The sequence below is a fragment of the Centruroides vittatus genome, unplaced genomic scaffold (assembly GCF_030686945.1).
Source record: "Centruroides vittatus isolate TY-2023 unplaced genomic scaffold, ASM3068694v2 contig_918, whole genome shotgun sequence".
Classification (NCBI taxonomy): Eukaryota; Metazoa; Arthropoda; class Arachnida; order Scorpiones; family Buthidae; genus Centruroides; species Centruroides vittatus.
Genome location: NW_027122605.1, coordinates 1,119,381 through 1,145,582, shown reverse-complemented (window position 1 = coordinate 1,145,582; position 26,202 = coordinate 1,119,381). Strand labels below are relative to the sequence as shown.

The 26,202-nt window shown below is 29.4% G+C and overlaps 2 protein-coding genes across 2 annotated transcripts in view; one reads left to right on the top strand and one right to left on the bottom strand.

The window, feature by feature from the left end:
* Positions 1 to 16,682, bottom strand: part of LOC136984400 (sphingomyelin phosphodiesterase 4) — a 36,445-nt gene extending 19,763 nt beyond the window's left edge. The window contains exons 1-6 of the mRNA XM_067281369.1: positions 16,580 to 16,682; positions 16,430 to 16,513; positions 7,591 to 7,827; positions 7,109 to 7,211; positions 4,160 to 4,221; positions 677 to 825 (exon numbers count right to left, since the gene is read on the bottom strand). Coding sequence (XP_067137470.1) covers positions 677 to 825; positions 4,160 to 4,221; positions 7,109 to 7,211; positions 7,591 to 7,827; positions 16,430 to 16,513; positions 16,580 to 16,594 — 650 coding nt within the window. The 5' untranslated portion in view covers positions 16,595 to 16,682. The remainder of the gene's footprint in view (positions 1 to 676; positions 826 to 4,159; positions 4,222 to 7,108; positions 7,212 to 7,590; positions 7,828 to 16,429; positions 16,514 to 16,579) is intronic.
* Positions 16,683 to 18,008: 1,326 nt separating this feature from the next.
* Positions 18,009 to 26,202, top strand: part of LOC136984379 (trichoplein keratin filament-binding protein-like) — a 31,836-nt gene continuing 23,642 nt past the window's right edge. Inside the window, exons 1-5 of the mRNA XM_067281348.1 lie at positions 18,009 to 18,681; positions 18,750 to 18,864; positions 20,587 to 20,700; positions 22,526 to 22,690; positions 24,694 to 24,806. Of these exons, the coding sequence (XP_067137449.1) occupies positions 18,479 to 18,681; positions 18,750 to 18,864; positions 20,587 to 20,700; positions 22,526 to 22,690; positions 24,694 to 24,806 (710 nt within the window). The 5' untranslated portion in view covers positions 18,009 to 18,478. The remainder of the gene's footprint in view (positions 18,682 to 18,749; positions 18,865 to 20,586; positions 20,701 to 22,525; positions 22,691 to 24,693; positions 24,807 to 26,202) is intronic.

The following is a 26,202-nucleotide window of genomic DNA, read 5'->3' as shown; positions in this document are numbered from 1 at the left end:
ATGTACAGTACATTTTATATTCATCATCTTTTATAAATTATACACTAGAGCTGGTAACAAAAATATAAAGTATCATCATGTATTAAACTTTTCTGAAATATATACTTTATATCAAAATAGGCATGTGTTTTAATTTTTAAAAAAATTGATATATGCATTTGCCTTAAACAGATCTAAAAAATAAATAATATAATAAAATAAATTGTTAATATTTACAAAAATGCTGCCTTTTTTGTTAAATACATATGCAAATAAAACAAAAAGAAATATTGTGTTTGATGTACTGGAAACAAATACAGAATATATTACAAGTGCAAAACTAAAGTCAAATGTGAGACCAGAACAAAGACTTGCAGTGATTGAAAACAGTAAATATCCTGTGGGTGTGAGAATGTGAAACAGATACTGGTGGGTTACTGTTCAAATGAAAATAACTGGATAAAAATTGATATTTCAACAACTGGTTAGTTGAAGTATAAACCAGAAATAAAAGACTAATATTTGACCTTAATAAAAACTTTTAAACAAGTTTTTACAGTTAATTAAAAATTATTATTATTATTAGAAATTATTTATATTAATGATAGCAATATGATTTTTATTTTTAAACATTTTTTAATATAATTGAATGTGTATTTTTAAAATTCATTATTTAATTAAAAAAATGCTGACATACCCTGAATATTGTGAAAGGGGAAATTTATGCTGTAATGTAGGAGTAAAAGAAAATGGAAAGGTCACATTATCTCCAACTGGCAAAAAAGCATGTAAATAATCTTCAAGAAGACAAGAGTAGAGAGCTTCTGATGGATGAACTAAAATATGCTTTATAAATTTAACAGAAAAAAATGATTATATATTATTATAAAGTTGTAAAATATATAGCAAAATTCTTCAATTAAAGATTTAAATTTCAACATTTTATTTTAACATTACAAATTATTTTTCTATAAACTTCATTGTATTAAATTTCTAAAATACAAATTAAAATGTTACAAACAATAATAAAAATATCTAAATTTAATTTGTTAATTTCAAATAAAAGTAATTATTGTAAAAATTTCAAATAAATAAAATAGTTTTTAACAAATCCAGAGATTACACTTTATACTGTTTTATTATTTGTGATATTCACAGAAAATGTAAAAAAATTTATTTTATTTTGTTAATAATAAAAAGATACTATAACAATTATACTATAATTATACACCAAAACAACTGAAGAGGTCCAGACTAAAAAGGAACTATAAATACCCACAATCTCCTTTTATCAGGAAAAGAAAAAAACTAGATATCTTAAATTATGTAATGTTTATTGTTATGTTCGGTTTAGTGGGTTATACTCAGTTGACACCAGTGGCTATGTTCTGTGCCAGACCAGAGTCAAGGCATAGCAACCAAAACAAAACTAAAATTAAATAAATTTGTCAGTGTCAGTATTCAAGAATTTCCTAACAATATGACAGGTATTCAATATAGTAGCCTTCTTTAGTGTGATGTATGTGTTTCTATTCAATTGTAATGTGCCTGGGTTTTTCTGTAGTGTGTGTGGTATGACACCTGTAGAGGAGACACAGGTACAGTACAATAAGCACCTTATCCATCCTCCACAGATGCCTTATTTCCTGGGTGAGTTCTGCGTACTTGATGATTTTTTCAGTGCACATATTTTGTATATTGTGAATGTTTGGAATGGATATGTCTATAATGTATGTTATTTTATTGTGTTTGTCAATGAATGTGATGTCTGGTCTGTTGTGGTAAACTGTTTTATCTATGATTATAGCTCTGTCGTAGTACATTTTGTGCGTGTTGTTTTCCATTACTGTCTGTGGAATATATTTGTAGTGTGGTTCGTGCATGTCTAATTATTTGTGTTTGTTTGCAAGCTCTTGGTGTATTATATTTGCTACTTGATTATGTCTGTGTAAATAAGCTGTCTGTGCCAAGAGCTTGCAACCAGAAGTGATGTGTTGTATAGTTTCTGGCATGATGTGACATTTTCTGCATGTGTCATTTGTGAGTGTTGTATCTTTGAGTATGTATTTTCTGTAGTTTTTAGTATTTATCACCTGATCCTGTATGGCAATCATGAATCCTTCCATCTCCCCAAAGAGGCATCCCTGAGCTAACCAGCTGTTTGATGCAGTTTGTCAATAAAATCCTGGGCCAGGTTGTAGGGATGCCTGCCATGTAGTGCCTTTTGAATCCACAATTGCTTAATGGTGTCTACGCTTTTTATATGTTGTGTTGTGTCCATATGTTTTGAGTGTAAATTTAATGGTGTTATTTGAGTCTGCTAGAGTTACTGCTTTATGTAACTGTGATGTTTCTTGTTTTTTGTGGAAAAACTCTCTCAGTGTTCGTATTTGTTTGTAGTGAAGATTAACTATGTCAATCAGGCTATGTCCGCCATCTTTATGTAGAAGGGTTAATCTTTCTGTGGCAGATTTAGGATTATGTTGTTTATGCTTAGTAAGTATTGTTCTCGTTTTCCTTTGAAGTTGCTCAAGAGTCCAATGTGTAACTCCAAAAGAATAAGTGAGTACTGGGACAACATATGTGTTTATTGCTTTAACTGTGTATTTTACATTTAACTGTATTCTGAGAATAGCATTTAACCTACTTTGGCATTCTTTAATTAATCTTTACTTTATTTGTAAATGTTCTGTTAGTTTGGCCTATTGGAATCCTAAATACTTGTTGAATGCTTATGAAAGAAGGCGAGTTCAACATCATCTCTGTGTGCAAAATCTTTCTTTGGGACTTCTTTTTCTATGTGAAGTGTTATTATTATTACAGGTATTATTATTATTAGTATATTACAGACTGCACTCCAGTGATATTTCAGTATATATTTCTATAGACTTTAGCAAAGATAACACAATCCAATAAAAAAATAAGTTTTTCCCCACAATGGAAATGTAACATCATTTTTTCAGTTAGGAGGTTGTTGTTCTCAACCTCCTAACTGAAAAAATACATAATTGAATACTTTTCTTCTTTCTGCTTTTTAAGAAAGCTAACTTTGTTGAAAACTCCTTTGTTGACATTTTTTAAAAATGTTTTTGACTCCTTTGAGTCAACATCAGCTGAAAAAACAGTTACAAACTTCCAGAACATTCAATAGAGAATTTAAATACACCAAGAATTTAAATACAAAAAGGACAAGTTTTTACATTTTAGTCTATTTTTATTGTTCTCCTACATGCTTTTTGTAAATACAAAAAGCATGTAGGAGAACAATAAAAATAGACTAAAATGTAAATTTTAAAAACTTTTTATGATAAATTCATTCTTTCCTATTAACTAACAGAGAGGTCTACTCTGGCCAATACCAATTTCCAGCAATCATTAAGAATCACCACATCATCTGTGTGTCTCACCTTCAGATGTGTAGATAGATAATGAATGTACACTTGCCCCAATACCTTTATTGATGATCTTTGTAAAAGTTTAAATATCTTGTTCTTTTTATATTTAAATTCTCAGTTCCATTTGATGTTATGGAATTTTTAACAGTTTTTTGGCTGATGCTGACTTGGAGTCAAAAATGTTTTCTTTTAATTTTATAGTTTTCAACAAAGTTGGCTTCCTTAACAAGCAGAAAGTAATCAATATCATGCCAAGTTTTATAAACTATGATGATATATAGTTGGGTTTTATTAATTTATATTATATTAATTTCATTTATTGTGATAAATGTAATAATAAATTTAATACTAATAAATTACAAATTTGTTTATTTCCATATAATTTCTTTTCATAAAATTTTATAAAAAATGAATTACGTAGAACATATAAAGATTTCTCAAAGCATAGTTGTTATAAAATTTACAAACAAAAAATGACATATAAAATTTATTATTAGGTTCACTTTTAAATAATTTGGCTTTACAAAAATAAAAAAATTCAAGAAAATTTAAAATAATTATCATTGTAATGCATTGTATTTTTATGCCAGTGAAATAAATAATTAAGACAACAAACATTTAATCATTTGAATCATTACAGATATAGATAATTCAAACTAGTTTACAATTAAACTTTCATAAAAATCAATATAATTATATAAAAAAATTTTCAATAATAATTTATATGTTTTATATGTTATTTCTGAAATTTAATAAATAATTTAAAAAGTTAGATAAAATTTTACCTGTTGTTGTTGAGGGTTGATGATAAAGTAAGCAAAATGAAAAAAATAATATTCAAATGGATCTAAAAATAATTTGTTAAGTTAATCATGTTTATACTTTAGTGATAAAGAATGTGATTAATATAAAAAAATTATTAAAATTTTTTGTTCAAATTCAAAATATCATTCCCAGTTAGCCAATCAGCATCTCACAAACAGCTTTAACAAATTATATGCAAATTTCAAAGATTTGACCAAAGGTCTTCATTAAATGTTATACAGTACTTTTTTTAATGAATATTTATTATTATTTTTTTTATTACTGTTAAAATTTTGAAATAATTATTTTGTATTTTATTTATTTCTCTTATTTGAAAGTTCTTATATATACTTTTTACAACACTTAAAACTTGTGTAGAATATGTCATCATATTAATTAAGTTAAATAAAATTTGATAATATGTATTTATTTTTGTGTACTTAAATAATATGGTGTGGCTCTTTACAATACATGAAAAATTGGCATGTGGCTCTGATTGACCTCATGTGTGCCCACCCAATATATACCATGCTGGAGTAAAAGCTTAAAGTCAGCTGAGAATCATGGAGGACCTTGGAAATGCTATCTCCAGTCAGCACAGTTATTTCTAAATTAATTAATTGATCTGGAAGCAAATATCAGATGAAGGTCTGTATAGCATAACTGGCAATGCATCTGCACAGTAAGCAGGAGATGTAGGTTTGAGTCCTATTCTTGGCTGGTCTTTTCTTTCAGAATATTCTAAATTAAATTTATCTATTATTTCTAATCATTAAATTTAACATAAGATGGCAGCTTAACTGCTTACCTTTAGCCAAATATCTTATTAATTTATTAGCCTTATTGTATCTGATAAAATACAGTTGTTTATTTGGTACAAAATAAATTACTTAATTTTGTTATTACATGGGAATCATTTTATACTCATCCTATTATTATAAGATTATTACAGAAGGCATCAGTTATGCTCAAAAATGTCAAAAATCTAAAACTGCTTCCTGAACTATTTCTCATAAATTACAGTAATCAAGAATTTTTGATTATCGTATATTTCCGCAGATAAGATGATAGTTCAGTCATAAAACAAGGCCTCCAAAATCTGGGGTCGTCTTATAGGACATCCAAAAAACATTAGATTGAAATCTATATAAATTAAAACCATTATAAAAAAATGGGCAAACCGTAATTATTTACTAGTAGAGAGTAGGGCATGTCCACAAAATAGAATAACCCATACGATGTTTTTGTGAATAGTCAAGGTCATTACCAAATGCCTGAATCAGTGCAGATGTTTGCAACAATTGCAAGGCAGAAAATAAAATTTGTTCATTAGAAAAATTACGAATAGGACGTAATTCCATATACGCTATACAGTATTATTATCCAGATGATGATTGCTGATCTAAACCAAATTCATAGGCCATTGATAGTTTGGGGATTGTCTTATAGGACAGATATATGCTAAAACTATAAAACTTTGGCAAAAATTTATACCTCGACTTATCTGCAGAAATATACAGTATATTGCATATATAGTAAAAATAAATCTTTATCACAGAGTGAATATTTAACTTACTATTTGCTCAAAATCATGTGTAAAAATACTGTTTTGTTTATTGTAAGATAAAATTTAACTCTTTCTTGACCGGGGTACCAATCTGTAGCACCCCCAATCATTAAGCAAATAGGCCAGGGTGCCAATTCATCAAAACCCTGTTAAAAATCAATTTTTATAAAATTTATCAACAACAGATGTCAGCACTTGACGGCATCATCTTGTTTATTGTCTGTTTCACATATTTTAGTCCAGGTGGTGTTTTGTTGACTTAAAAAATTTTAATTAATGCTGTTTTTTCTTAATTTTTCATTTCCTAATAATTTTTTATTTCATTTTTAGCATATTTATGCATTATTATTATTATAATAAGTTCATTCATGCTATAATAAGTTTATTTAGCTATAATAAGTCAACGTGTTATAAATATTCAAATTGTGACCTTCAGTTCTGACATTTTTTTATTTTTTATTTTTATCTAAAACATGAGCAAATGTTACATCTATTATTACTGGTAATTATATTTTTATTACAAAAATTTATATTCTTGTTCGATTTGAAGTGAATAAAGTATATCAGTTCATTATATTAGTTGATAGCAGAATAAAGTTTGATTTCAAACAAATGTTTGATATAATGTGTGATAATTTCACAACGAATAAACGTGCCTGCATAAGTGTTATATCCAGTTGTAGAAAACAATATCATACATCTTTCTGGCTCAGTGCCAGCAAAAACTAGGTAACTAGACAATGTTAATTTTGACAAAAAGTTACAAATTATCAAGTTTAAACGTCAGTTCTGATATATATTATTTTTTTTCTTATAAATTTTTCTAATAAAATGTATTGAAAAATATTGTATTTAAAACTAAAGATATTGATAAATGTACGTGATTTTTTTCATATGAATATAATGATAATTTGATTTTTGGTGAATTTTTAAAATAATATTGCCTTGAACTTGACTGACCTATATTGCCTTCGACCATTTTACAAAATAAATGTAAACAAGGGGATTGTAGTTTAGGCGTCAAGAAAGAGTTAATAAATCACAGAAAAAGTTAAATTCAAGAAACCTAAACAAATCACAAAGTATAAATCCTATTACATAAATTTCACGTCCATTCAAAAAAAGAAACCAAAACTTAAATAGAAAATAAATGTATTTTGGTCTTGAGTAAGATTCACACCAATATTCTTTGTAAAATGCAGGATGCTCTTAGATTACCATGTCTTTCACCGAAATTTTAATTTCTTACTTCAGATATATCTAGTGTTTATATTTGTTATTTATATATTGACAACTTCACCTACTCAGTTAATTGATAAAGATTAATAAACTTATTTTAATTCCAATAACTTTTAAAGGATACTTAATAACACAGAAGAAGGCAATCTTCCAGGATTTTGATAATGAAATTTATTTGAGTAAAACATTGGAATAGCACCTTCCTCCAGCATATGACGAGTTGAAGCCTATATAAAAAAAATCTTAAAATTAATTTTAATACATATTAAACTTTTATTTAAAATGTAACCGGTATTTTAACAACTAAGTGTATTTCAAATCTAAAATATTTTTTATATTATAAATATTACATCATCAACAGTATGAAACACTTTGTAGTGTTGCAGATTAAATCACCACTAAAATATTTCAAACATTTTATTATTAACTGCCAATGACGCAGTTAATAAATTTGTAAAATTATAGAAATCTTTGTTACAAATATGCTTGCATTAGTGCTTATTTGAAATAGATCTTACATACCACAAATAATATATCTGTATACAGTATATTTTGCATATGATTATAGTACATTAATATAAAAAATATCTTGAAAATTCTACTTACTGGTAAACATGAAAATGGAAATTCATATTTTAATTGTCCATCTCCAAATATTGGTAGTCTGTATGCTAAATTTAAAAGTGGTCCATCTGGTCCTAAGAAGTGCCTTAATGATTCAAAGTCTCTTTGTCTGTTCAATGATGTTATTCTACTTAATCCCCAACCATTATGAATATTTGTTCCAGAAGTACTAAATCCAAATAAACTTTCAATAATCAAGGGATATAAAGTTTGAAGATCCTAAAAAATAAAGAAATGGCTTTAAATATGTGTAATATTAACAAATTGAAATAATCTATTAAGAATAAAACAATATCAATTATATGCATATATCACCATCAGTTTTGTTATTCTAAACTTCCAGTCTACCTTACTGTTAATAAGTCCCTTGTCTATTTCTAACTTTCTTAACAAATAGCTCTCAAAACATTTTAGATTTAACATCTATCTTTCCTACATTTAAGTGTTGATTCTCTTTACTAACTTTCTTATTTTCTTTATTAACTCAACTTACACTGAAGGAAAATAGATTAGACTAGCTTATCATCTACTATAGTTATACTTTCTTTGATCAAACTGTTCTTGATTTTATCTTTCAACATTATTCCACAATCCATCTAAACATTTTTACCTCAATTATATTTGCATTTTTTAAGTTTATTTCTCCTCAACATTCTGGTCTATTAATTGAGAGACTTATTGGAAAAAAACAATATATCATGCAAAATTACAATAAACACGTTATTAACAAATTTCAATTTGTGCATCATCAATCCATCTTCTAAGAAACTTTTAAGGTTCAATTGCATGTCCCAAGAGTTATATACCCACATTGATAAAACACTGCATATTAAAATTCTAGTGAATTGAAACAAATCCTTCTTTTTCTCCTTTTCCTTTCCTTTCTCAAAATACTCTTTTAATGTGAGATATGCCGTTTTTCCACCAAGTCCTCAATTTAAGGATGATTAATGACAAGAACAAAACTATCACAGATGGCTGAACTGTTTAAAGATCATTATTGTTTATTATATTATACTGGTCCAATTTTTGAGAAGTTTATAGAAAAGAATATATGAATGTTTATAGTTTCTGATATTCACTTCATACTTTCCAATGAACAGTGGACCTAGTATTATTATTCTTTGCATAAACCTGTTATAATTTCACATTTATGTAAATATTCGTTTCTTACATTATTAAGACAACTATATAACTATTAACTTTCCATACGCTATCAATTTATTTTATATTTATCATTTGTTTTATTATTACATATGTTAATTTTTATTGATTTTATTCTTTGTAATATACAGTAAAACTTTGTTATTTCAATATCAGATAATTTGAAGTATCATGTAATTTAAAGTCAAGTCTAGTCCCCGGCTAAGAAAATGAAATTTTGCAATATATTTTAGTTTGGATACTTCAAAATGCATGTACAATGAAATTCAAAGTTATTATATGGTCCCATGACCTGCAAAAATATTGTTTAATTTGAAATCTTCCATCATATTACACATTTATAAGAAAGTTTCCATGTGGCAGTTTCAATTTCACCAATTATACATTGATTTATTGGATGACCATTCAAGGTCATTCAAACATTATACACATTTCCAATAAAAAGTGTGGGTTTGGGGTCCTACCTTACTCGCTTTGGGGTCGACCTTAAGTGATAAGGTGACCATGACCCTCGCTTTGCTCGCGATCTATCAGGATGACACGAGAAAGCCTTTTACTGTATGGGGGTAGTGGTTTGCTGGATGCAAAGATGACTCACACAGAGACCAAGTATCACGTTTAATGTGTTTATTAGCGTCTAAACATGCTTACAAGGATGTCGATTTCGCCAATCAGATGATATCGTTCGGCCGTTGAACTTGGAGGCGAAGCTTCCTGTAGGACTGAAGAAAGTCCATCCTCGATCTCGGGGACTGCTGGAAACAAGGAGAATTGGGATCCACACCTGGAGATAGGTTCCGTCTCTGGGTGTAAGTAGCGTAAGTGTGTTCAGGGGAAGTTGAGTCCCTCACTCCTCCGCACTTATCCAGGTCTCGAGTTTTCTTCTACGTCCTGGGTTTCACCATTATGTTGGTCTGGGTCCCTCTTACTTCAACCTCCCTGTGTCCTTGGGACTCCGAGCTTTTATAACCTTTTTACCCGAAATCCCAAGGTTTCGGTTGGTCCAAATGATGGTCCATCTTTTTCGCTATTGGTCCCTGATCTGTTGCCAGGGACACGATTCGGGCCACAGGGTCACCGATTATCCCCGAACTCTCCCCGTCCAGACTGTTCCCCTCTGGAGTCAGGTCAAGCCCTTCCCCAGATGATGGTCTCGTAAATTTTACCCTAACGTGTATTTTCTGACTTGGAGAAGGTGCAGTTGGGTCCACTCAGCCACCTTGGTCTTGTTTATGAAATAAGTCATTGATTTAATGGCTCCATCTCGACAGCCAGTTTCCTGACGGGGGGATGAAGTCCCGGCCTCACAAAAGAGAATTTATTTTATTTTTTTATTTTTATGGAAAAAATCTGTTTAGCATTTAATTACTTTGTACATTTTTTGCAAAAATCTATTGATATAATACAGCTGGATCCTCATGCCAAATATTAAATAGCAGGAAGGAAATTTCACTATATATGGTGTTATTAATAGTTTTTTATTGCTAGCGCTTTCAATGAATCTATTTTCGTCATTGTCAGGCAAATAAAAATTTTAAAATCAAACACAAATGTTCTAACGAGAATGAATGCATATTATTTAAACTAAAAATTTTTGAATTAAAACCATTATGAGCAAGCTACAAATTTCGAATACATTCGATGTTTTGCATGTGATGTTATACGTATGATGTGATGCAGCGCATGCATGGATGCAGGTCCATATTAAATAATATACATCCATTTTCGTTAAAACATTTGTGTTTGATTTTAAAATTTTTATTTGCCAATGACAAACAAAAATAGATTCATTGAAAGCACTAACAATAAAAAACTATTAATAATGCCGTACACAGTGAATTTTCCTTCCTGCTAAAAATCTATTGTTTCAATAAATTCAAAGTCCATTAAATACACATGTGTTCATGATGAAATGCATACTTATAGCTTTAGCTGTTAATAGAGATTTTTTTTCATCATATGACACGATTTTTATAATCAAACTCAAGACAGTAAATTCTTCATAGAATTAGCCATTGATCCTCTAAATCAGTGGTTCCCAAAGTGGGTGCTACCATCACCTGTGGGAAGTGAATAAATCTAAGTAGGCAGCAGGGTACTGACAGTGGCCATAGGCAAAGGTCAGGGTGACTGACAACTTATCCCTTTCCCCTGTTAAAACAAGTAAGAAGAAACATTGCATTTAATGATTTCCAGATATATGTATGGAACAATGTATGAACAATGTGGAACAGAGAACAATGTATGGTAAGGACACAAAGTGTGAGGTTCATAGAAGAGTTTTCATAAGAATATTTCCCAACCTTTCTCACACAAGGAAAAGTAGTTTAAGGGCACTGGGTATAACATTACGGAACTAAGGGAGTGGTAGCTCAAAAAAGTTTGGGAATCACTTCTCTAGATAAAATTCATGCTAATTCTTTTTGAATTACTTAAGCTTCTTTGGTTTTGAACACACTTACAGTTTGCTTTTTAGGTCTTGCTTTGAATGTAATTTAATTAAGTTTTCATTGTTTTCATTAAACAAAAGTTGTGCTGCATAGTGCCAAAATTGCCACTTGGTGATATTTTTATTAATGTTCTGATAAAAATATAATACTGGCAATAGCAAGTGGCAATGAAATCCTAGTCTTCTTGTTTCAATATTCTGTGTGAAATTGAACCACAAACCAAACTTAAGGAAAAATAGCAAAATATTAAGCTTCAGTACAATGGGAGTCCCGTGAACCACATATCTAGCAACTTCATGATGTCATGTGGCAAGTTTGGGAAGAAAAGTAGGAAGTGATGTTGAAAACCAAAGGAAGTTCTGTGCAATGCTATCCAACATTTACAGATTGGGAATTTTATTGACTGAGAAATTTTGGGGAATTTTTTGGGATGACTTTTTTCACTTTGATCTTTTTTCAGAAGACTGAAACCAATATTCTGACATGATAGAATCTGTGAAATACTGTTTAAACATTGTGATCAGATGTGTTATTTGGAATTATTCATTAAAACATTATTAAAAAATGATTTCTATTGTTAACAAGAGGAGGCAGACATTCAAGTCTCTGATTCAAACGAAACTTGGTAAGCACGTAGCCCTAAACACAAACAGCTCATTCATCCAAATAATAGGACTCACTTTTCAAGCATTTCTAAAAATTGGGTCTCTGAAAATTTAGTGTTTAGCTTATAAGTCTTTGATAGTTTCAAGTCCCAAAATGACAATAGCTAAGTGAATAAGACACTAAGCCCTGGAGCTAGTTGACGGTAGTTTCGAAACTCTGGAGTTTTGGCTTAGTTTAGTTAATTTTATGTGTAACTTCATTATTTTACCACATTATTATTATTCCTCACATTTAAACCTTATAAAACAAGAGATTAAAAACTGTGATGTCATTTCCTGTTTGGTGAAAACAAGCCTATGTAGATTTAACTCTTTTATGTCGATAAATAGAACTTTTATTTCTTCACATTTATTTTCAAATATTTTACATACTATGTCCTCACAAGCAAATAAGCTTGAGACATTACTGCACATGGACAAAAAAGACAAGTGATATGAAAAAACAATAGCAAGTTGCATCATTTTATTTTTTTTATTGTTAATATCATGGACAATTTCCTCACATGCTCATGTTTGTTACATTTGGAATGTCACAATACCACCATATCTAAAAATAAATATGAAGAAAATTTTATTTAATAACGTAAGAGTAACAATCTATAGAGACTCGTTTTCTGTAAACAGGAAATGACTACTGATTCAAAACACATTCAGGTGTTCCGAAGAAAGACATGATGAAAAGAATGAGTTGCTTCATTAGAGGACAAGTAATTGGTAAACAGCCCAAAACTAAGATATGTGACAAATTCTGTTGAGACTAAGATATGTGACAAATTTGTGTGTACATTCTGTTCTCTTAAAGATACTTCCAAACTTGTATTCCTTCTGAATTTATACCATCCCAGCACCTCCTTATGCCTTCCTTGTAAAATATAATCGAGTGCTTGTTGCTTAATTGCTCCACCGCTGTCATAAAAAGAAAATGGTTTTTCACAAGGCAGAATTATGTAAATATTTAAACTGATTTCTTCTTTTTTGCTACATATTTGCAAATCGCTGATTATATCAGTAATATGACTTATTACTTCTCTTAGGCCGCGACTTCACTAGCCGTAAAAGGGCCGTAAAACCCCTCACCGTAAAAGCTTTTAATCACGTGACCATGATATTTTACGCCTGAGCAGGTCGTAAAATATCATGGTCACGTGATTAAAAGCTTTTACGGTGAGGGGTTTTACGGCCCTTTTACGGCTAGTGGAGTCGCGGCCTTAGAAGAAAACCTTCCTGATCTCCTTAACCATTTAGATGCTCGTAGAATAAGGAAAATAACAATGAACCACTAATATTGACACTCAAATTGGCTGCCATTTTGTTTGTGACTTTTTAATCTCTTAAGTGACAATTTTTAATCTCTTGTTTTATAAGCTTTAAATGTGAGGAATAATAATATTATAATAATGCAATAAAATAATAATGTTACACACAAAAAAAAACTGAACTAAAATTCCAAAGAATCGATTTTACATTGGCTAACTCTAGTGCTTATCAAATTATTCACTTGGCTATCAACACTCTTGGATATGAAACTTCCAAAGACTTATAGGCTAAACACTAAATTTTCAGAGGGCCCATTTTTTGGAAACACTTGAAAAGTGGGTCCTATTATTTGGTCAAGGAGCTGTTTGTGTTTAAAGCTACATGCTCACCAAGTTTTGTTCAAATTGGAACTGGCCTCTCCATGTAAATGACAGTTTAACATGTTACTTTTGCTTTCCAGATGCCAAACTGATAAGGCTACCAGCACCTGCATTAATTAGTCAGTAAAACTGGCATCTATACAGAATTTGTAGTGGTGAAATGATGGCAATATTTTTAAATGTTTCAGAGCAATCCTGATTAAGTATAAAGAAACTTGACAGTTTTTTCAAAATAGCTTAAATTACAAAGTATAAAATAACTTATATTATCATCACATTTGTAAATGAATGGGTAAAATTATATAAAATAATGTCATAATTTTATTCAAGAATTTTTTTTTTGAATCAAAGATTTTTGTAAAAGTTCAGATAATTTGAAGTTATATATTTTTTTTAGTCCCTTCAGTTTCTAAAAAATGAGAAATATTTGTATCACCAAACAATCTACCAGATTATCCATTGGGCTATTAAGCTTGATGGATAATCAAGCTTAATAGCCCAAAGGATAATCTGATGGATTGTTTGGTGATACAAATGAATTGGATTGTTTACAGAATTAACAGTCCTTACATTTCTATATTCAATGGTTGACTAAACAGTGAGTTTTTCATTGAGTCCCTCCATTGAATGATCTGATGTCACGTTTTGTAGAAAAAAGAAACGTTTCCATTGAAAGGGCACTTTTCATGAAGAAAGCAATGATTGTGACTGTTTTTCTAAATAATTAAAGTAACTCGCTTAACCATTATTTGAATAAACCTTTTATTTAAATGAATCTGTGACCGCCAGCGCCAGAGATCCCAAACACTGTCTGGCAACACTTGCTAACGAGAGATGGCTGGCAATGTCGAAAAAGAAAAGGCATGCAAAAGTTTGTTGGATTTGCCCAGGTGTTGCCTGAGGATGTTGATGACAGCTCTGACCTTTTTAATAAAGTTTTTTTGTTACTGTTCAGGTTTGACTGCTTAGTGTTAGTTCTAAAGATCAGTAGGATCGGTTAATGTGTACCTAGGTAGCCAAGATGGCGGACCTTCCGGTAATCTTGATCCAGGTTACTTAGTGACGTCAAGATGGCGGCCATCTTGACTGCGATTTACGATGGAGCACATGTGATCACGTGATTGCTCCGCGATTTATTAAATACTAAATCCTGATTTTAGAATTTAAGGATTTTGTTAAAATAATTACTATTTCGAAATATTAAAAAAATAAATGAAAATAAACGATAATCATATAATGTTATTACTTAGGTCATTGTGCATGCTGCTATTCCTCTCTTTTTTTCCGACACTTGGTTTGGACAGGAATTGATACTGTTTGACTACTTGTCTTTCTGTTCTTCTTTCTTTCCTTCCTACTTTTATCGTTATCATCATCAGTAATATTGCATTCCTTTCTTTTCTTCACCTTTTCTTCGACCACCTTTTTTACTTTTTTCTGAATATTAGAAACTGGGGCTGCAGGGACTGTCTCGGGTTTTTTTTTCTTGCGTGATTTCGGAACGATCGTTTACTTGACAGATAAAACAGCTCTCGTCTTCTCGACATATTCCCCCTACAACCCATTTCGTACTTTTTAGTTTGCGGCCTTTTTCATATTTTCGTTTACATGTGACAGTCTCGTCGATTTCGACGGTTTTCTTCGGACCTCCGATTTTAAACGACATCATATTGAGCAGAGCAACTAGCGTAATAAAACGTATATGGTTGGACCAGTCGACAGCAGCCTTATTCGAAAATGCCTACAGCAATACCTGAGGTGGTCGAAGAGCATTCCAATGCAATGTAATGCCATATAAAAGAAAAGATTCTACTTCACAATATTTTTCCACATTTACCTTTAAAGGTTCCTTCGAATGCAGAACTATTTCTTCAACATTTTTTGCATCTCGTCACACACGAATCTTGGTCGTGTCGATAAAAAATTTGGCATGAATTCGAACAATTCTTACATACACTTCCTCAATATGCTGTAATCCTAGACTCACCGCAAATTTAAAACCTTTATCGATTCTGGGGTCCATACCTAATTCGGAAAATTCCGATTCGAGCACTCGATAGAAATCATGGGCGGTGCACGCTGCCCAAAACTCTTGGGAAGAAATATCGAAAGAACTCATAACTAACCAATTAATATTAAACGAAAAACTTCGAAAAGAAAAAAAAATTACGTCTAAAGTCAAAAATCACTCCAATTGACACAATTATCACACCTGTTACCACTTTCTGCCGATAACTCTACACGAAATGCGTTGTTACTATTAATTTGCATATCACAACGCAATAGTCCGCAGCTCCCTCCATCTTGACGTCACTAAGTAACCTGGATCGAGATTACCGGAAGGTCCGCCATCTTGGCTACCTAGGTACACATTAACCGCTTAATATTTCAATATTGACCAAATTATCCAACATGATCATGCAATCGCATGCTTCATTATATACAGATCATTCATTAATCTGTCTGCTATTGCAGCATCCACAGCAAGAGCAAATGGATAGTTTCTATAAGCAAAATTTACTTTTTCATGGAAGCCACTGTGTTAGTTTGTTGAATATTCAATGGTCTTTCAGGTCGTAGAGCTCAATGATGAAACAGCACTGACATCATAGTCTCAACGAAGAACTCCATGGTCCATTTAGAAACGTCGTTTTCTCACCGTTGAATATAGAAACGTACGGAATATCTGTTTATTTGGTAACGATAAGGTCCTCATTCACAACTGTATTGTACCACATTATCAATAAACCATAGACTGCTTCTCCCCAAAATTATAATTACTAATACAAAATAAAACTTTGTAAATGAATTTATAAACATTTTTATAAATTCTGGAAAATTAATATCAACCTTATACATTTAAAAAAATATTTTAATTTATTTAAAAAAAAATAAAAAGCTATACTTTTAAACTCGTCTCTCCAATTAATCTTGTTAATTCGGAACATCTTTGCGGCAACGGATATTCTAATATTTTCTGTAACTGTATCTGTAAATTTAAACGTCATAATTACAAAACGAGGACATTAAACCCGAAACCACGTTTGAAACTTACGCTAACCGCCGCCATTTTGTCTGTCGATAGGTTTTCGATTCAAATTAATTGTTTCGTATTTAATAATTATGAATTTATAAATTAATTTAAAGCGAAATAATTTTTTTTCTTAAATAAAATATTAATAATTAATTATCGGAATTTAAAATAATTTCTAAATTAAATATGAATGTAAACAAAAAACATAAACAGTTGCAGACGACAAATAGATATGTCATTCGTAGTGAGTATACGATATTAATAATCCAGCATTTTATTTATAATTTAAACAATTCGGTATACTTTCTTTGGCATTTAAATATTTAGTATTTTATTTATATTAATGTATTTAAATATATTTGATCGTTTTATTTGTTTACGAATTCGGTATTTCAATTTAAATTTGGTAGCACGTAATGTCAGTAGCGTTTCTAGGTGTCGACGTTAGGGGAGAGTCGGGAATAGGTTTGTGCGTAGAAGTCTTTTTCGTATATAAGTGTATAAAGATTTATACGCATACTTTCCTCTGCTTTCCCCCTGAATACGCCTGTGTGTGACGTAATTAGTGTTGTCAAGTGTTTGAATATTGTAACGGAAATTGCTTGTATACAGCATTACAATGGCCTGGAAATGGCTCCCCGACTAAAAAAATTCAAGGAATTTTTTGAGAATTTAAATTTCAGTGTGTACTAATTACCATATAAAGATACTAAACACACTTTTCCAGCAGAAGTTTGATACTTTTCTGTTAACGGGACACCAATTGATATATACTTCACAGTGTAAAGAAATGGCTATTTTATTATGTGTAAAGTACATTCAAGAAACATGGACAAGTACAAAAGTTAACAAATAAAAAAACTTACAAATAGGGTTCCCCACATTACAAGGGAGGCATAAAGCTGCAGATTTCATTTAACGTTGCTGAAAACAAGTTTAATTAATTAAAGTTTTTGGCTGTTAATAGATGATTGGCATAACTCTATTGCTAGCAGAAAAAATATGATGCATAAGGGCAAGACACTATTAATTTGAGGTAGAGATCATATATTTTAAATTAAATAAATTAAAAATATGATTAAAAATTGCAGCACAGTATTGTGACACTGTCATAATAAATATTTGTTCGTTTTTATTAACAAAAAATAAAATCTTTAAGATTGCTTTTTATTAATAAAGAAACATTCTACAAACTGTAATTTTTAAAAAATGGCAAAGGGAAAACTACTCCCAGGTCCCAAGCTTTTAATGGCATTGCTTCCAATCAATGTAATGAAACAAAGAAAATAGAAAGTGAAGTAATAAAATGTAAACAATTTGACACAAAATGTTTATGTCCTCAACATAAATGATGAAACTTTAACAATATTGACAAAAAGTAAACAAGATTAGTGATGAACTGATTACAGTTTGAGTTATGATCATACATGAATGAACTATTTTAATTTAATTAGTTTTATGATAAATATAAATAAATTATTAGCATAGTTACTGCTGTTTCATTTTTGAATATACTGTATAATTATAAAATTGGATTCATAATAAATACAATACAAAAAATTATGTCATTTTTATTTGTATAATTTTCATTATTTACATTACAGATTAATTTGGATTATAATCTTAGATGATTACACTGTCAGACAGCATTAAAATGTAAACATCTGACAGTCTGACAGCATAAACATCTAGTATTATATCTAATTTGGCATGGACTTAGAATACTATTTGTCTGTTCTAATGGAAACTTCAAGAAAACTCTTCTAATTTGGATTATAATTATAATTTCTGTAGTTTACAATTAATATAAGAAAATAGAAAGTGCTATAAACTTAATAATGTTAAAATGTTAATAAATTTTCTGAATTTTTTTAGGATTTATTTTCATATCATATAGTCATATAATAGAATATTTACAAAATGGCCTCTTCTTCATTATCTTCATATTGGCTAAGTAGAAATAGAAAAGATTTGGCCGAACAAGCTATTGTAGCAAAACGAGAACAAGAAGTTCAACGATTAAAACATTGGAATGAAGTTTCAGAACATTATCGTAAAGCAGATCTTCGGTCTTCAGTACATAGTGCCTTAATAAGTACAATACCACCTACATCTATTCCAAAGTAATTGTTTTAATTTATAATAATAATTTTAATCAAAATAATAATATTTATCTATATTAAAATTGTAGAGCAAATGTTGAATCTGCAAAGCAAGAACTAGAAAGTGAATCTAAAAAGAAAGCATTAGAGATTCGTAGAGCTGATTTATTAAAACTTTTGAAAGATGAAGAACAAAAATTTAAAGTAAGTGTTGTTTGCTATATTTAAATACCAGTATATTATTGTAACACAGCTAGATATTTTCAAGCGATCTGAACTCTGTGTTTCATATTTAAAATCTAATCTTTAATTTAATAGAATTGAATTTTTTGAAAAATAGCATTGAAAAGTCATAGAATTCTCAATGCCATAATTAAAATTTATAAATAAAAATTCTGATTGATTTATTTTGGAAACAGTGATTATTTTGTATATACTTGAAATGACTATCTTCACTTACAATAACTCAAACAAAACCATAAAAAAGTAAAATACAGGCAGACAACAATGCAATATACATAAAATACAATGTAAATAAATACTAAAACACTAAAATATGCTGCTATCAGAACATGCAAGGCAGGCAATGCATAACCCAAAATATCAGTAAAAGTATTTTTTTTATTGTGTTTATCAAAGCAAAACCATGAATATACTTTAATCTCTCTGCACTAATTCTATATGCATTTTGCACTGTACCTCCCATCTGGTGCAAAAGTAGAGTTTTAGATTTTCATGACTCCTGCAAATGACGAAAGGATTAGGCATTGTCTTCATCTTCTATAGAGTTGCTACATATAGCCCTTTAAATTCTTCTGATTGGATGAATGGATTGAAAGATAGACAGTGCTTATTTCTGTCTCTGCCATTAGATGGAGGAAGCACGCTGTTGTAACTTCCCTTGTCACAAGAGGTCATGAGAGGGTGTCAAGGCGAGAATTTCCAACATACTTTTCTTTGTTTGAGGCAGTCTTTGTGTAGTCATCACCCCAGTCAGTTGAATCCCAGAGTGAGTAAAGTTAATCGTTAATTAACTATGTGTTTTTATTTGAAACAGTGTGAAAAAACAAAATTGATACAACATAGACCTTACAGGTTTACTAGTAGACCTTCAAATTTACTAGTGGTAATACTTTACCACTAGTAAATTTGAAAGTGTACTGTGGCAGTCGGCAACACTGCGCCTGACCACCGTCCCCAACCGGTGTGACGTCAGGGTCGTGGTTAGCCACTTTTTGGCTCGACGTGCTTCGGTTCAGACTCATGTGTTCCAACCCTTCGTGCGTCTTGTGTGCTCCAACCCTTGTCTCCACGATCGACATTGTTATACTTTCTGTATATAGAGTTGTACTTAGCTGTAAATAAACATGTGATAACGGCATTTAGACTCCTTCTTCAATCCAAGAATATACCACTCAATGCCACGGCGACCCTGTTTGTGGATGCGATCAGATTGACCGATCTAGCCGACTTCGACTATAGAGAGGTACCCTTAACGGTCCCCTCAGTACTAAAACTTGACATAAAACATACTGTAAAGTGGAAAATTTAAATCAATTCTTTTAAAAACAACTTTACATATCTTTAGCACTGTTTAAAAAGTAAAAAGTGATATAAATAAATGAAAACAGCTGTCAGTGTCACATAAAACATATCAAGATGCTATTGTATATATTTTAAAGATCAATTAAACACAATACATTAGTTTATAAAAATCAGGCATTGTTTATTATTATGAGATGAGAATGAGAGATATAAAATAAAAGGTAGAATGATAATAGTAAATTCTAAGTAACTATCATTTAATGAAACATACAAATTTTATGATTTATTATAATTATATAATAGAATAATTATTTATCAATTGATTATCGAAAGTATTAATTATTTCATTATAATGTATTGTCGTAATTTTTAATTTAACAGATGGAGATGGAAGAAAAAATATTTACTTCAAGAAAAACAGATCATTGGAATATTGAAGAAATGAAAAAAGAGTTAGAAAAATTGCAAAACTTAAGAAAAGAAGAGATAGAAAAGGTATACAAAACAGATTCCATTTCTTTACCAAACCATTAGTATTTAAATGTTTTTTAGAACAAAATTCCTGATTCTAAAACATACATTAAGAAGAGATAGTTTTAAAATACTCATCGGAAAAATTCCATTTAAGCAGCATTGATTAAGGAATATATGGGCCGTTTTCTTTGAAAGTGGTGTAAGTCCATTTTTGACAAACAGTTCGTTAATGATAACAATGAATGCAATCTGCTATAAGCTTTTTATCTATAAACAGTTCCCAAAAAATCCTTCAAAATTTTCATCATTTTGTCAATATAAATTTACATAGTTAATGAAATTATAAATATAATTACTTTGAAAGTGGTGTAAGTCCACTTTCCACAAAGTAGAAGGAAATGTATTAAAATAAGAGTTTATTTTATAAATACCTATCTGAATCACTAACCGATTCTAAGGTGACATTATCCATTTCGAATATTATATAATATAAAATGCACACTTGTTATAAAATTAACAACTTATTAGTAATTTTAGAGGTAATTGTACTTATTTACTTCAAGTTAAATGAACAAACAGAACACACTACTAAGTTTTATACTCTACAAAAAATACAGGAAGTACCAAAATTCCAGTGAATGAATGAAAATTTGAAAATATACTAGCACCTTTATATCATAATGCCAGGCCCATCACATCTAAAATATTAAACGATATGATGGATCTATTACCTTATATTCCTCCAATACATCATGACTATTTTCAAAAACTTCCTCATAATGATAAAAATTAAAAATGGCGCATATTAATATAAAGTTGTAATTAAAGTAATTTAAATGGCATTACCTGAAGAAATATTGAAATAAAGTTTTTTTTATTTTGTTTTTTTGACATATTTAATAAAAATTTCATTAAAAGATTGGTTTAATTCAATTGAAATCCCATATTTAACATTTCATAAATGTATGATTTTTCACATTTTGTTGACTTTGAAAGTGGTGTAAGTTCATTTGAGATCATTAAAAGTATAAATTTCTTTTAACTAATACTTTAAAAATGATCACATTATAAACTTAAATCAATTTAATATTTAAAAAAACATAAAATGAGCATATTAACATATACCAATATTTTTCAAACCATTCAAATACAAACCCTTAAATATCTCCATATAATATAAAATGGACTTACACCACTTTCAAAGAAAATGGCTCATATACTGTCTTTCAATTCTAATTAACTTGCATACTAACTTCTTGTAGATCAACAGACTAAATGTGTCTCAACCTAAAAAGATATTTTGAATAGTATATCTGCCAAATTTTGTGACATCTCAGTTATTCAATAGAGCTCCAGAAAATGCTGAATAATGAAAGTTTAATTATAGCTATACTACACTATTGCCCACATAAATATTTGTAAATTTAGTGAATTAGCATATTATGAAAATTTGGAATTGAAAAATCATCCAAACAAGTTTTTAGTATTAAGCAAAGTTTTTAATTAGTCTAAGTTATAATTCAAAGTTTTAACATCAAGATAAATTTGTTAAACATAATAAATCCATATACTTTTTAATATTAATGTTTTATTAAATCATTTTTCAGTCAAAAATTTGCATTTCTGAAATATTAAATAAACAGTATTCTATGCTTTTACATTACTATATTTTTATATGTTTGTATACTATATTGAAGATTAACGTGTTTTAACTGACAAGTTTTTAATTGAAATATTTTTTCACTATAAATTACAACTGTAATTATAATATAATATATTTAAGTAGATTATTTAAAATAAAATTAATAATAATAGTAAAATCATTATATTTTAAATTATTTTTAAGAATATAAATAAAACAAGAGATAAAGAAATTAGTTTTATGAATGAATTAAAAATATGTAAGCAACAAGAAAGCACTGAAGCAGATTTAGAAGAATTGAGACAATGTAATAAGTATGTAGAAGAATTAGAAATTTATCTAGAAGAGTTAAATAAGCATGAAAAAGAGGTGAGATAAGTATAAATGTTTTAATATTAATATTCTATATGTAGACTTAGCAACTGTGTGATTTTGAGAGAGTGATTTTATTTTGTACTCCCTACACTATTACTTAAAAAAAATTAATTATAAGAAATATTTTTAATTATTATGTGAATATATTCTTTATAGGTCTGTGTGTTTATTGTAGAAATGGGCATTGGTTAACTACTAGTTGAAATTGTTGTCCCAATTTGCTAATTGAACTACTAGTTAACTATATGTTTAGTTTCAATTACTCTAACTATTCTGTAGTTCTCATTTTTTCTTTTAATTTGCTATAATGTTACCTTGGAGCAGTTCATTGTATTAAGCAGAGTTTATTATAAAACCAACTTTTATTAAGATCAATTCAACTTGTGTCAAAGTTGACAAATTTGATTAAGTTTTTATTATTATAAAACCAACACACCTTATTACTGAGAAAGTTCATTTATTCAGCTAAACAAACGTTTTCAACCCACTCGATGGGCCATCATCAGGTTAAAGACGTTCGAATCTACAATGCTTTATATACTAGGTTCAAACGTCTTTAACCTGATGATGGCCCATCGAGTGAGTTGAAAACGTTTGTTTAGCTGAATAAATGAACTTTCTCAGTAATAAAGTGTGTTGGTTTTATAATATTATAGAATCTGAGTGTAAGTAGTTTTTCTTATTTTTAAGCAATTGAGATCTTTATACTGTCAGTTGCAGAAAATTGAATTCAAACAAAAACAATCAGTTAGGTTTCATTGTTTTGCCACACACATGTATAAGAAAATATGTGGCTTATGTAAGTACATCTAGCTTACATATTTTTGGAAATATTAAAATACATGTTATATAAGTATATTTTTATTACTTATTACTCTAGAGTAGAGTTATTACTTATTACTATACTTCATAAATTAAAACAGTTGGCAGGAATTTTTGTGTAAAATTGGGAATTTGGAAAACAATGATGTTGGTTTGAGCATATTACATAACAACTGATATGTAAAGAATGAGTTTTAGAATATAACACTATTTTCCTATTTTCACTGGTCATGCAGCAGTGGATTTTGTGTTTTTCTTGTTGGGACAAATTTTAACATCTAAATGATGCAGAATGTCAAATGAAAAATGTGAAAATCTTGTATTCTTGAGACATTAGTTTAAAAAAAGACATAAAAGTGTTAAATAATAAGGATGAAATGAAAGCAAAATGTTATTTTAATCTAGTCTAATTTTTTGTTTTTCTCTTTGAGTAGTTGAAATGTAGTTAACTAGTAGTTTAAACTACTTATATAGAAACAAATCAACTATGTCATTAACTATTTTTTATACAGTTAGTACCCATCATTAGTTTATTCTCATTTATAAACTTTATCCTTTTCATAAATTTATATAGATTACATTGTTTTATTATAAACTGAAATACAGTATGTAAAATTGTGATTTCTTAAGTTAAGAATTAATAAAATTGTAATACAAAAACTTATATTTAAATTTAAAATTAAATAATTATTATTGATAGTTTTAACAAATATATATAAACATATGAACAAAATAAAGTAAACAAATAACATTAAAAATATATATAGAATTTTTAAATTTTATTTTGTTTATATTTTTGTACATTTGCTAAACTTATCTATCATTCCTAGTAATTATTTAAAATAAAACTTAAAAATATTTTAAATTAAACATACAGATGCAGCATTATAGCATGTAATCATTCACTTTGTTTTTGTTCTATATTTGAACCTAAAGATGACTGATATATGGAGTCAAAAATGTGTATTAATTTTGCAGTGAAGGATATTGATTACAATATTTAAGATATCCAGTTAAGTCATATGCAATGATTCAAAAGGTTAATACAAGAGACTATATGATCTATAGTTATATATATTATAATTAATATATTTCATATAATTTTTGTATTTTTTGAAACCTTGATTTGTTAAGAATTTATTCAAAACTTTTCATTAATTTTGTTCATCTTATAGATTCAGTTATTGAAAGATGAAGAATTGACATTTATCAAGAAAGAACAACAAATCAATGAACTGAGAGAAAAATATTATCAAATGAAAGATTTTAGAAAGAAGAAAGAAATTAGGTTTGTGTGTCTAGTTTTTAAAAGTATGATGATTACTATCATAATAATTACATAAAATTCAATTTAGAAGTTATATTTAATCAACTTTAAATCAATAAATGAGCTTAACAATTTAATCAAAAAATATCCAAAATAAATATATAATAAATTATGATAATAAAAGTAATTTTAGGCTATACATTATTATTATTATACATTATTTATATATTTATACGAGGGCTATTTTTTAAATAAGGTCCATTTGTGAATGAGAGTGAGAATGACGTGCGATTGTGGCAGTACGCATGCACATCTATTCCGAACAAGCTTGGCGCACATTTAGACACCATTTGCAGCCATATCATCTGTCTGTGTGCTGAGCTGTAGAAGTTTATAATGTTTAAGTAAATTGAATCACTTATGAACTGTCAGATATGATCTGTTATTCGATTCTTGAGTGTAAGAAACTTGGCAGCAGCAGAAATTCACCATCAGATTTGTGAAGTTTAAGGTGATAATGTTATGAGTGACAGTAAAGTTCAAAAGTGAGTGAGAATGTTCAAGGATGGGTTGGTTAATGTGCATGATGAGCCATGCCCTGGCCTACCTTCTCTGATTTCTGAAGATTTGGTTTGTGATGTGGATGACAAAATTTGAGAGGACTGACGATTCACGATTTCAATGTTACCAATTGAATTTCCACAGGTTTCAAGATCAGTTTTGTATACCATTGTTTCAGAGAAACTAAATTATCAATAATTGTGTTCTCGGTGGGTTCCGAGAATGCTTTCTGACAATCACAAAACAAAAAGATTGGGCAATGCTTTATTGTTTTTGACTCGATACAAACAGGAAGGAGATGAATTGTTGGACCACATCGTTACAGGAGATGAGACTTGGGTGTCACATTACTCCTGAGTCCAAGCAACATTCAATGGAATGACAACACACATTTTTGCCAACCAATGTGAAAGCCAAACAGACAAAAGATCATGGCAACTGTCTTTTGGGACAGGAAAATCAATTCTGATGCATATTGTGTTACCTTGAGAAAACTCCGGCATGCCATACAAAACAAGCAGCATGGTTTACTGTCTTCCGGTGTGATGTTGCTCTATGACAATGCAAGGCCACATGTTTTTGCACAAATACAAGGTTTAATCAGTTCTTTTGGATGAGAATAACTGGATTATCCACCTTACAGTCCAGACCTTGCACCCAGTGATTTTTACTTGTTTTGATACTTAAAGGAGTTCCTTAATGGTCAACGGTTCAATGATGACGAAGAAGTGAAAACTGCAGTCATGGATTGGGCTTCTTCACAGGCAGCAGATTTCTTTGAAGTCTGAATTCAAAAAATTGTTGAACGGTACGACAAATGTTTAAACAAAAATGGAAATTATGTAGAAAAGTAGAT